Genomic DNA, 13,565 nt, shown 5'->3' with positions numbered 1-13,565 from the left:
AATACTAATCTGTGACGTTTCATCAGCATTATAGACTTGTTCTGGTGTCAGATTTTCATCAATGATGGCCTTGACAAACTTGTCAATGAATTTTTCTGCTGCTTCATGATCAGCAGTTGCTTTATCAGCACAAATCTTTAAAAAATTAATGCGTCTTTTCTTAAATTTCTGCAATCAGCCTGTTGAATATTCACAGTTCCCTTCCATTTTCAGTTCATCCTGATACATCTTTGCTTGTTTCATGAGCACCATACCATTAAGTATGTTTTCTCTGCCGTGCTGACAGATTTACTCTTTCAGTACACATTTGAGATCTTCATTTTGGTTTTCTGCAATTAAAAAAAATTTTTCATTAACTTCTGTTCATTGACACTTCAGCATAGAACTTCAACAATTTATCCTTCTGTTTCTTCAGGTTGTATATGGTGGTCATTCCAACACCATGCTCTTTTGTAAGACATTTCCCACACTGCTTTCCAGTTTATCCAGCAGCTTGACTTTTTGTGCTAGAGATAAGCATAAATGCTTCCTCTTTTTCTGTCACTTACTCAGATTTTCAACATTGTCTTTATGCCACAAGGCAGAGAATAAGCAAAAAAACCCACAGTGAGTAATGCACAGTCTTGGCTCCGTGTGGGGCATCGTGGGGAACCTATCACTGGTGCGTCTGGCCTGTACCTGTGCCATTTTATTACCCTTCTTTGGATGTGCTTGGGTGGGAGAATCTGTACATGCATGGAAAAGATATGTCGGAGCTGAAGGGGGCTGGGGAGGATCTTTTTTCCTTGAATTGTGTTATGTGCTTACAGTTTGACTGTGACTCATTACGTGAGGTCAGGTGTGGAATTTTCCATTGTGGATATCATGTTGGTGCTCAAAAAGTTCAGGTCTTGGAGCATTTTGGATTTCAGATTTTTGAATTATGGATGATTAACCTGTATGGAAAGATCTCTAACATAGTTTTGTCAAGAGAAAACAGTAGACAACATGGCAATATTTATACAGAAGGGTGTGTATATGCTTCTTATATTCAAAGGGGAGGAATTAAGAATATGTATTCTTATTCGTATAAAGGTTTCACAAAAAACTAATAAAAGTGATTATTTTTGGAGGTGTTGCTGGGCACATGAGGAACAGGGCTTCAAAGAATGTTTACTATACATATATTGTTTGAGTCTTCTGAATATATTAAAATAAAATTAAAAACTTTGTAAAATTTTAAAAATTAAAAATTTTGTGAAAGGTCTTTAAAGAAAATATTTTCTTTCTTCTTTCTTTTTTAAATCAGTAAACTAAAAAAGCTGAGTGAAGACAGTTTGACTAAGCAGCCTGAAGAAGTTTTTGATGTATTAGAGAAGCTTGGAGAAGGGTAAGTACAAAAAATATGAAAGCATGTAAATAATTTCAGAACAATTTAAAAAATGTGATATTAATCTTTCAACTAGAGTATATTTGTATGAATTGAATAGTATTTAATAGTAATTGAATTTGGCAGGTGATATTGAATTTTAAAGATTAGTTTGTGCTAAATCTGGTAATAGTGTTTTTTCAGAGAAAGTAGGCCATGTATATAAGGGAAAAGCAAGAAATGTGCTGTGAAATGATTTTCAAGAGGTTTGTTAGTTCATCCCTTACGGCATTCTTATTAATATGCTTGAAGGTTTTGACTTTGTTAGGCAAGTGACCATTAGGCCATCCTTTTAGATCTTGGGGCTCATTTTATTTTGGAAAAGGTAAGTAGTTGATATGACAAGAATATCTTAGGGAAACAGTTTGTATAGGCAGAAGCATAGTTGACATGGTTTCAAAATAATAGTAGAGAAACATGTCCCGGTTTGAGCAGAGAGAAAGGTAGGGAACATTTAATGGAATGGCAAAGTATAAGAAAATTTCCAAAATAATAAAGGTATAAAACAGAATTAAAAGAAGCTTATAGATCAGCCAGAACAAGGACAAGGAAATAGAGAAAATAAAAAGGTAAAATAATAAGCTAGGCCGGGCACAGTGGCTCACGCCTGCAGTCCCAGCACTTTGGGAGGCTGAGGTGGACGGATCACTTGAGGTCGGAAGTTCAAGACCAGCCTGACCAGCATGGAGAAACCCCATCTCTACTAAAAATACAAAATTAGCCAGGCGTGGTAGGGCTGTAATCCCAGCTATTCGGGAAGCTGAGGCAGGAGAATCGCTTGAACCCGGAAGGTGAAGGTTGCGGTGAGCTGAGATCACGCCATTGCACTCTAGCCTGGACAACACAAGCGAAGCTCCGTCTCAAAAAAAAAAATAAAAATAAAAAATAAAAATAAGCTAAACATGATGGAAGGAATAAAATCAAGTGTATTTTTCAGTAAATGTTAATTCTCGCTTTGAAAGACAAACTGTTAGAGTAAAGGAACATGTGAAACCTACCTATATTCTGTTTATAGGAGATGCAAGTAAAACAAATAATGGAAATATAAGGCTATTTATTTATTGTTAATAGAGATGGGATCTTGCTATGTTACCCAGGCTGGTCTTCAACTCCTGGCCTCAATTGATCCTCCTTCCTTGGCCTCCCAAATTGTTAGGATTATAGGTGTGGGCCACTGTGCATAGCCTATAAGGATATTTCTTATAAAAAATATTATAGATAAATGTACAAATAAAAAAATAGTAGCAATATTTATATTAGATACATTAAAGTTTAAAAGATTTCAACTAAATAAAGAGATATATTAGGTAGCGATATCAAAGACGGTTTATGACAAAACGTCAGACAACATGGCAGCTAAATTTATGACAGAAAAGCTATTAGTGATGTCAGAGGCATCTAATAAAAGTATAATTGTATGGGAGATTTCAATGTATCTCTTTTAGAATTGGACAGATATAATAGAAAAAAGAGGACATAGAGGGATTAAACATTATGATGAATAAACTTGATTTTATAGAAATGTAAATATATATAAAGTAAAAATATATAAAGTACCTGTATGTCTATATAACTATACATAGATATTCTTGCAGACCTGCTTTTTTGGTGTATGTTCAAAAGACCATTGATAAAAGAAAAGTTACAAATTCTAAAAAATAGGAGATTTTTACAGGTCACATTTTCTGACTGTATTAAGCTGTTCTTGTGTTGTTATAAGAAAAATACCTTAGGCTGGGTAATTTATAAAGAACAATTTAATTGGCTCACGGTTCTGCAGACACTACAAAAAGCACGGTGCCAGCATCCACTTCTGGTGAGGGCTTCAGGAAGGTTATAGTCATGGAAGAAGGCAAAGGCGGAGCAGACGTCTCAAATGGTGAGAGCAGGAGCAAGATAGGGCAGGGGAGGTGCCACACAGTTTTATTTTTTTTTATTTTTAAATTTTTCTGAGACAGAATTTCACTTTGTCATCCAGCCTGGAGTGCAGTGGCGCGATCGCAGCTCACTGCAACCTCCTCCCGGGTTCAAGGGATTCTCTTGCCTCAACCTCCCGAGTAGCTGGGATTACAGGTGCCTGCCACCACGTCCAGCTAATTTTCATATTTTTAGTAGAGGTGAGGTTTCACAATGTTGACCAGGCTGGTCTCGAACTCCTGACCTCAGGTGATCTGCCCACCTTGGCCTCCCAAAGTGTTGGGATGACAAGCGTGAGCCACTGCACCCAGCCTGCCACACCGTTTTAAACAAGCACATCCTGTGAGAACTCACTTACCATCTCAAGGACAGCATCAAGCCATGAGGAAACTGCCCCTATGACCCAAACATCTCCTAACAGGTTCCATCTCCAGCATTAGGGATTACATTTCAAAATGAAATTTGGAGAGGACAAATATGCAAACCATATCACTGATTATACTCACTAAATTAGAAATAAGTAATTATAATATGACAAAATCCACGCCAACTGGAAATTAGGAAACATAATCTGAAGTAACCCGTTGATTGAAGAGGATATTATAAATTATCTATAAAACAATGAAAAGGAGAACACATGGTGCCAGTATCTATGGAATACAGCAAAACTAATTAAGAGAAAAGTTTTAGTTCTAAATTCTTTCATTACTAACGAAGAAAGGCAAAAAATAAACTTAGTGCTTACTTAAAGAACTTAGAAAAATTATGAAACATACCAAAAGAAACTGAAGATTGAACTAAAGAAAAAGCTGAAATTAATGAGATAGAAAAAAAGTTAGAAATGATAAATATGGGCCAGGTGCAGTGGCTTACATGCCCGTAATCCCAGCATTTTGGGAGGCCGAGGTGGGTGGATCACTTGAGGTCAGGAATTCGAGACCAGCTTGACCAATATGGTGAAACACCATCTCTACTAAAAATACAAAAATTAGCTGGGTATGGTGGCATGTGCCTGTAATCCCAGCTACTTGGAAGGCGGAGACAGGAGAATTGCTTGAAACCAGGAGGCAGAGGTTGCAGTGAGCCGAGATTGTGCCATTGCACTCCAGCCTGGGTGACAGAGCATGACTCTGTCTCAAAAAAAAAAAAAAAAGATATATGTATATGTTTGTATTATATAAGCTTTTGAAGAGATCAGTAAAATAGTTAATCCTCTTACAATGTTGACTAAAGAAAATAGAGCGAAAACACAGAAGATTTGGAATAAGAAGGAAGATATATAGCCAGTGATAGAGAAATTATTAAATAACTGTTAATTATAAAGGTGCCAACTCATAGCATATTATTTACAGTAGCCAAAATGTGGAAATAACTCAAATGTCCATCTGCTATCCCAGATGAATAAACAAAATGTGATGTGTCTGTACAGTGACCTTTTAGCTATAGAAAGTAGTGAAGTACTGGTACATTTTACAGTGTAGTCGGACCTACAAAATATTATGCTAAGTGAAGGAAGAAGCCAGATATAAAAGGTCACATATTGTATGATTTCATTTATATGAAGTATTTAGAATAGATAAATCTGTGGAGACAGAAAGCAGATTCTATATATTTTGGAACTACATACAGATAATGGTTGTACAGCATTGTGAATGCACTAAATGCCATTGAATTGTACACTTTAAAATAGTGAATTTTATATTGTGTGTATTTCACCTCCTCCCCTCCAGAAAGGTTCCAAGTATGTTTTATACAGTGTTTAAAGGACAGTTAATTATAGTTTTTTTTTAAATGAAGCTAGTGTAACTTTAATAATCAAGACCTAGATGTACAATAAAAGAAAACTGTAATTCAGCCTTGCTTTGTTACTCATTATGGTAACTGTTCCCACCTTGTCTCAGGTGAATAGCTGTTGCCACTTCTCTTGTGTTGGGATCCTGTTATCTATTAAACTCAAGGAGCTAGTTTCACTGTTGGCATATTTGTGATCTTTCCCCTGCAGTAATAGAGCTTCGATCGATGCTGGTATCCTCTGGACCCTTTTTGTTAACATAGGGAGTATGTGAGCATGACACTTATAATATGTATCCATTCTAGTATCCCATTTCCTTGAGCCTTTGATATGCTTCCTTTGGTGTGTACTGAGGCTCACTTAGCATCTCACTTAATATGGGCCACTGTTGAGTCCAGGTTTCAGTTAACTGGCTGAGTAACTGTTAGGGATACCCCCAACTGTTTGAGCTAACACGCCGAGTCTGGAATTTCTGGTCCAGACCATATCAGTCTATCAGACCAGACATTCTGGTCCATCCATATCAGTACATTTCTTCCTCTCTGGAAATCTTAGAATTTGTTCTCACACATATTCTTTAGGGTTCTGATAAAAATTGGCAAAATCTTGCAACTTTTTTAGCGTGAATAGTAGCTGCTTGGGTTAAATTTTATACTTGTCTCCCTGGTGTCTATGGGAGTTGAGTATAACTTTGGGTCTGGAAGCAATGAGAGGTGGTGGTGGAGTGGTCTGGAGGACCACTCCATTCTCCTGAAAAGTGACTGCCTCAGGCGGTAGAGTCTTCAGGCATTGCAAGGTTAATTTTCTCAGACAGGAGGGCAGAGTTGCTTTGGTAGCAAGGGAGGCTTGATAGGATTTGGGGATTCAAGGTACTCAGATTAATGAGAATCTATCTAAATGTCCTAATACCAGTTCTCTAGGTACTTCTCTTTACCGTTACATGCCTTAACTTTAACATAACAGACCTGGTGCTGATGTGAATTCAACTTGCAATGTAATTCAGCTTCCAGTAAGAATATACCTAGAGTTTGTTTTTCAGAAATCTCAACTCTGTTTCTGTAAGAATTAAGAAATTCAGAAGTTTTCTGGTTCTCTCAGTCTTGAGCTGGACATTTAAGCCTTTAGCTTGCTGTGTTTGTTCTGTAACTTTTCCAGTGCAGGCGGAGGCAGCAGCCCATTCTATAGTCCTTATACTTTATTTTCACCATACATTGTATTGATACAGCTACTTGGTCTTTTAAAGCTTTGCTTAGACTCCAGGCAACTAAGGGTGATAATTTAAATAACTGCCACTGAATGCCATAGACCATCAGTATTCTATTTGTTACTTCTATTGAAGTCATTACTGTTACACATCTGTATTAGTCTGTTTTCACACTGTTGGTAAAGACATACCCGGGACTGGGCAATTTACAAAAGAAAGAGGTTTAATTGACTTACAGTTCTACGTGGGTAGGGAGGCCTCACAATCATGGCGGAAGGCAAGGAAGATCAGGTCACATCATACATGGATGGCAGCGGGCAAAGAGAGAGCTTGTGCAGACAAACTCCCATTTTTAAAACCTTCAGATCTCGTGAGACCCATTCACTATCATGAGAACAGCTTGGGAAAGACCTGCCCCCATGATTCAGTCATCTCCCACTGAGTCCCTGCCACAACATGTGGGAATTATGGGAGCTACAAGATGAGATTTGGGTGGGGGCACACATCTAAGAAAGAACTAATTCAAGATTCTCATCTTTAAGATTCTTTCCCTTGGAACCACTTCTTCTACCAAAAACTATATTGCTATCAAGGTATAGTCAGGAAAAGAGAAGCTACTCTATGTACTCTAGATATAAAGAGTTTAGTAATAAAGTTAGGAGCTCAAATGAATTGTGGAGGGGCTAGGGATGCAAAGCTCATGAAAACTGTTGCCAGAGGTTGAAGGTCGAGGTCAGCATTGAAGATCTCAGCCTGAAGCACTGAAGTGGGTGTTTCTCAAAAGCTCTCTGGGAATCTGCTGGAATCCTGCAGTCTTGAGAAACTCCCACCAACTACCTCAGTCTGCAGCAGTGGTGGCTGTTGGAAGCTCATCAGGAAGCTGCTGTGCACTTCATATCTGTCAGTCCATCTGCTACAACTGTATCTGGAGAAAAAATGGTTTCTCCTTTTGGCATTCACACATACATGTTTTTCTCACTGGCAGACTTTTAATCAGGAACCATTCAGGGAAGGGGATTCTGGGAAGTGGGGATTGCAGCTTCTCTTTCGTAGTGCTGAGGAATCCTTAGAAAGGAGTAATGGTGTTGCCTAATTGACAGTAGATGATCTAGCACTGAATTCTATGTTAGCTTTTGAGGGAATATACACACATACACACATACGGCTTTCAAGGAGAGGTACACACACATACATTCCCCCACACTCAGCCCAATGTGACTTTGGGTACCAAACCAAATTAAATGACTTCAGAGAGCCCAAAGAAACAGAGGAGAGGATAAAATGTATTTTATTGCAGTAGCCGCTTTATCACTTATTTGTCTCTTTTTCACTTATTTTAAAAGATTATAAATTTGGAAGGGCTTCTGCACAGATTTCTAATATTAGGAAACATTCAATGTCTTCCATTGGGTTGCTCTTCTTTCTCTTCTGTAGAAAAATATGGTGAGAAAAACATGATTTTGGGGGTGGGAATGTGTTTGAATTCTGGCCCTACTGGTCTGTTTCTCATCTTTTAATGACGATAATAGTGTTTTTCCTTATGAATGTGAGGGTTGAATTTCATAATGCATGTAAAATACCTAGCATAGGACCTGGTTTATAGTAAGAACTCAGTACATAGTAGTGTTTAACCTCGTTTTTAAGTTCATACTAAGATACAAATGGCTTCTTCCTTCTTTGTTTTTGCTTTTTAAAACACGTGAATATTCAGTTGGCAAAGTTCCAGGAGTTGTAGCAGAGACAGGTTTTGGGCAAGTGACTATTAGATCCTGTTCCTCATTTTATTTACCTGTGAGTTTGTAGTTTTTCTCTTGAGGAAAAGGTAATGAAAGGAACTTTTTAAAAAGAGACCTTGGATCTGTAAATCAGGTAGAAGCAGATGGCTGCAGATTTCTTGCTTCTCTAACTTTGATGTTAATGTGGTCCCCAGCTGAGGGTTTTAACTGTTAAGGTACTCTGAACAGAGGTGTGACTTTTTGATATTCTGAGGGTCATTTTCCTTGAGATCAGCCTTTTCTCCTAATTTGAGGCTTTGGCTATTTTTAATCTACATTTCATTCTTTTAATTTCCATTTATATCTTCTTAATGCTGCATTTGTTTGAGTTGACAAAATGTAAGTCTGTTTCATTCATAAGAAAAATAGCTACTCATTATATGTTAACTTGATCATTTTAAGTCTGTAGTTGAAGCAGTAAAGCTAAGATATAATTCATTACCTTTTAAAATTGTTACTTGTTTACTTTGATTTTTTTAATCATTTAAATAGTGTTTTAAGCTAGAAAAGACTATCCACAGAAAACTCATAGTAGACTTTTAATCTTATAGTTACAATGTTTGATAGGAAAAAATAATGTCTTGGTTTCTTTTAGGTCTTATGGAAGTGTATTTAAAGCAATACACAAGGAATCTGGTCAAGTTGTCGCAATTAAACAAGTACCTGTTGAATCAGATCTTCAGGAAATAATCAAAGAAATTTCCATAATGCAGCAATGTGACAGGTATGGAGATTTTATTTCTTTGCTTACCCTTGTTTTGACAAGTTTTGCTAATAACATATAACAAAATTTATTCTTTGATCATCTGTTTAGTTTTCATTTCTTTTTCTTTTCTTTTTTTTGAGACGGGGTTTTGCTCTTGTTGCCCAGGCTGGAGTGCAATGGTGCCATCTCGGCTCACCACAACCTCCGCCTTCTGGGTTCAAGCGATTCTCCTGCCTCAGCCCCCTGAGTATCTGGGATTACAGTCATGTGCCACCACGCCCGGCTAATTTTGTATTTTTAGTAGAGATGGGGTTTCTCCATGTTGGTCAGGCTGGTCTCGAACTCCTGACCTCAGGTGATCCACCCACCTTGGCCTCCCAAAGTGCTGGGATTACAGGCGTGAGCTACCATGCCTGGCCTAGTTTTCATTTCTGACTTCCCATTAGAAGTGAGATTAATCCTTTAAGGCAGATGAGGATGGCTTTGTCAAGTGTCTTTAGGACTTACAGCTCTTTGCAGCTTTTCTGCTTAAAAGCAGAAATGAGGCTGGATGTGGTAGATCACGCCTGTAATCTCAACCCTTAGAGAGGCCAGAGCATCGAGGGTAAAGGAGCCCAGGAGTTCAAGGCCAGTCTGAGCAACATAGTGAGACCCTTTCTCTACCAAAAAAGAAAAAAATTATCCAGATGTGGTGCCTTGGACTTGTAGTCCTACCTACTTGGGAAACTGAGGCGGGAGGATTGTTTGAGCCCAGGAGTTCAGGGCCACAGTTAGCTATGATTGCAGCACTGCACTACAGCCTGGACATTTTTAGGACAAATTTATGGATGAGAATGAGTTTTTGATGTTAAAGGGGTCGTTCAACAGTCTGTATTATGTAATCACTTTTACTAATTAATAAGTCATGTTTTATGCAAATCTAATTCATTCAACAAGCATTCACTGAGCATCCCCAGTTGACCCGGTACTGTGCCAGGATCTAAGAATGCCAAAAGAACTAAGATACTTTTTCCTTTTTGAGGGGTCAGTAGTGTAGTTGGGAAGACAAATATATAAATAAATAGCTGTAATATAGCACACTCATTGTACTGACTGGTGCATGGGGTAATGTGAAAAGAAGGCAGGGCATCTTCCTCAGCCAGTGGAGCCAGGAAATCTGGAATGGTGACAAAGAGTTAATTTGGTGAAGAAATGGAGTGATAAGGGAGAGTCAAGGGGATGACAGGTAGAAAGGTAAAAACAGCTCATTGGGGTGTACTCATCTGACAAGAATTTAGAATTATTGGAATGGAAAATATGGGACAGAGAACAGAATGAAATGAGGTTGGATAGTTAAATGGAGCTGATGGTGAGAAGCATCTTATGCAATGTGAAGTAGCCTAGGCCTTATTCTATAAGGGATTCAGAGTGTATAAATTATGACTATGTTTAGCCTAAAGTTACTTAACCACAGAGGGATTTATTATTCTCCCTTAACAAAAAGTCTGCTGGTACAGCAGCAACAAAGGAACAGCCATGTCTCAGGCTTCTTTTCCTGTACTCTCTCATCCTTAGCATATGCTTTGTCCTCATGCTTATTATCTCATGGCTACAACAGGGCTGCTATAGCCCCAGCTTTATGTCTACATTCCAGGCAGGAGGAAGAAAAGAAGAAGCAGGGAAGGGGCTTTCCCAGAAACCTTCAGCTTCAGTCTTATTTGTAAGAATTGTCTCATGTGTGACTTACAGCTGGTGACACAGGGTAGTCTGGACACATTGTCTCCCCTTATCAATTCAGGGCCCTGTAATTAGAGATTTATGGAAAGCTTTCTCTCCTAACAATACATAGGATCTATAGATTGTAAGCTTTTTGGCTAATGAAGTGATTGCATAATCCTAGAGGAACTTTGCTGCTTGGATCTGTTCAATTTTGCTTTTCTTTAGAATATGCTGTATTTAAATTATGTTACTTATTTCCCATAGCATGTGAAATTCAAGTGGTTATAGAAAAAAAAAGATACATTCCTCAACTATGGTTCCCACAGTTTGATATAGAATAAGAGATGAGATAGCATAGTGCTCGGCCATCAGGTAATGCTTTATACTTGCTTGATGCTAGTATTATTTTGTTATTATGGTTAAAAATAGTTCAGGGATTAGCATTGTACTTTGAGTGTTGTCTAGGAAAGTCAGAGTCGCAAATATTACTATTACATATCTCTTCCCTCAATCTTTGTAGGTCTTGGAAGCTGTCAAATCTTGTTCAGATTTCTGCAACAGCGTCTTATTTGTTCACTTTGTTTTTCATTTTTGCCTCCTGCAACCCATTATCTTCCTTGAAGCTAGAGCGTTCTTTCTAAAATGTAAATGTAATCAAGCATTCCCTGTTTAAAATCCACGGCTGCCCATTGCCTCGAGAAATCCAGTCTCCTAAGAGTGGCATACAAGGTCCTTCATGTTCCATCTAGTGCTTACACCTCCAGTCTCTTACCTGAGTTTCTCTTTTAAGTGCCTGTTTACTTGTATTCTCTGTCATCTAAGTCTTAAGTTCCTTGAGTTCGGGGATTGTATTTTACTCAGTGTCCTTGGATCCTGCCACATAATGGTTACTCAGATACTAATGAGTACGTCTATTTAATAATTTCTTTTTGGGCAACTCAACTAGACTATCCAGAGGGAATTATACATTTAACATTCTAAAACCAGTTTTAAACATTCCAGACAAGCCTTTCAAATTCCTGTGTGTCAAAGGCATCATCATCTACTTAGTCTTTTAGCAAGGCTGAGAATCATCTTTATTCCTTTTTATGATACTTCTGATGATACTGAGTCTTGTAGATTTTCCTTCTGAAATGTCATCGCTATCTTTATTCTTCTCTTCATTCCTTAAGGAAAGGAACCATATATTTTTCTTTATTAGCACCTGTTCAGTGCCTAGCAGTATACTTTTTGATGAATGAATGAATGGATGTGGTATGTATGAGGAGTATGAGGAAGAGCATTACAGATTGAAGGAACCCCAGGGAAATCAGGTACTTATTCTTGTTATGCACTTTAAGCTTTTAAAGGGAAAGAAAAGTAAAGAATACAATGAGAAGGAAATGTGAATAGAATTCTAGAACTTTTGTACCACTTTATTGCTGGGATGTAGGTTTGGTTCAATATACACAAATCAATAAATGTGATTTGCCACATAAACAGAGGAGATTTTGCAAAATTCTTGAGGGTCCTAAAATTTTTGGAATAAATAAATAAATAAAAAATAAAAAGTTTGAAAATCACCATATTGGAGGATTAGTGATGAACTTTGGCAATTTGTATCAGCTCACGTGTATATTCAGTTTTGGGTGGGCCAAGAAATAAATTGCTGTGTGATTGAGATTTATGCTAGAAACAGCTCAGTTTTAATAGAATATCCACATTGCCTTTGTAAAAACACTATTTATATTACCCTACTAAGTTATAGAACAGTACTAAGATTGTAGTAAGATGTTGATGAAAATGATGTAATTAAAAATAGCCATTTCTTTAGTATTTTTATTATCACATGCTCGTATTAGGAAGACTTTTAAAAAGTATACCTTTAGCAATACATGGTTTTCTTCAATTAGAATGAAATTCAAGTTACTATTTAAAAAGTCACCTTTTGATTGTATGTGGTGTTTCATGCCTGTAATCCTTACACTTTGGGAGGCCAAGGTGGGCAGATTGCTTGAGCTCAGGAGTTCAAGACCAGCCTGAGCAACATGGCAAAACTCTGTCTCTAAAAAAAATACAAAAATTCACCAGGCATGGTGGTATGTGCCTGTAGTCCCGGCTACTTGGGAGGCTGAGGTTGGGAGGATTGCTTGAGCTTAGGAGGCAGAGGTTACAATGAGCTGAGATCATGCCACTGCACTCCAGCCTGGGTGACAGATCCAGACCCTGTCCCAAAAAAAAAAAAAAAAAAAAAAGTCGCCCGTCAAGCAGTATTTTCAAATAGTATTCCATTTTCTTTCTTTAATTATATGATGTTGTTGATGGACACTTAGATTGATTCCATATTTTGGGTGTTGTGAATAGAACATCTGGATTTTTATAAGAAGCTTAAACGTAATGATTCAGTCCATATAATTTGTATCATGCATAATGTTTAAGTAAGGTACAATTAGGTAGGAGTATGTAGTCCTTTTTCCATTTTTCCCCTTTGGTTTTTCTCATTTTTTAAAAATACTCTTTCTATTTTGAGTTGTGATACTAAAGGAGGACCATTAGGATAAAGAGTGTAGAGAGCTGTGAAGTGAAGATGGAAATGGAAACGATGTGATCATTAGGTATGAGATGAGAGGAAGCCCAGAAGCCCCCACCCCCTCAAAAAAAAGAAAACAAGAACAAGATACGTCATTTTATTCGACTGAAGGCGTTAAATAGGGGAAGGGAAAAATTAATGAGACAGGAGGATGAAATGGAGAGAAGATGCATAAGAGAAAGGCATAGAATGTGGCTCATGATTGGCATGCTAGTTATTAAGGCATCGTATTTCACCTCTGCTTCCTGGTGTAGTCTGTAATTTCCTTTGTGTTTTCCTGGTTCTTCCACCCAGTGAAATTTTCAAAGACATAGCTGTTTACTTCTATTTAAAAGAGACAAAACTAACCAGGCACAGTGGCTCAGGCCTGTAATTCCAGTGCTTTGGGAGGCCAAAGCAGGAGGATCACTTGAAACCAGGAATTTGAGAGCAGCCTGGACTGTGTAGTGAGACCCTGTCTGTACAAAAAATAAAAAAAATTAGTCCGGGTGTGTGC

At 37.7% G+C, this 13,565-nt stretch overlaps 1 protein-coding gene across 7 annotated transcripts in view; it reads left to right on the top strand.

The window, feature by feature from the left end:
- The window catches only part of STK3 (serine/threonine kinase 3), a 427,140-nt gene that overhangs the window by 50,560 nt on the left and 363,015 nt on the right, over nucleotides 1-13,565 (top strand). For all 7 annotated transcript variants that reach the window (XR_009214836.1, XR_009214835.1, XM_058443993.1 and 4 more), the window contains exons 2-3: nucleotides 1,289-1,369; nucleotides 8,692-8,820. Coding sequence is in view for 5 of the 7 variants with exons in the window: in XM_058443993.1 (XP_058299976.1) it covers nucleotides 1,289-1,369; nucleotides 8,692-8,820 (210 nt within the window). In the remaining 2 variants the exon portion in view is untranslated. The remainder of the gene's footprint in view (nucleotides 1-1,288; nucleotides 1,370-8,691; nucleotides 8,821-13,565) is intronic.

This window comes from Hylobates moloch, unplaced genomic scaffold (genome assembly GCF_009828535.3).
Source record: "Hylobates moloch isolate HMO894 unplaced genomic scaffold, HMol_V3 SCAFFOLD_9, whole genome shotgun sequence".
In the NCBI taxonomy this organism is placed as follows: Eukaryota; Metazoa; Chordata; class Mammalia; order Primates; family Hylobatidae; genus Hylobates; species Hylobates moloch.
The sequence above is the reverse complement of the archived record's forward strand: the minus strand, read 5'-3'. Positions and strand labels throughout refer to the sequence as shown.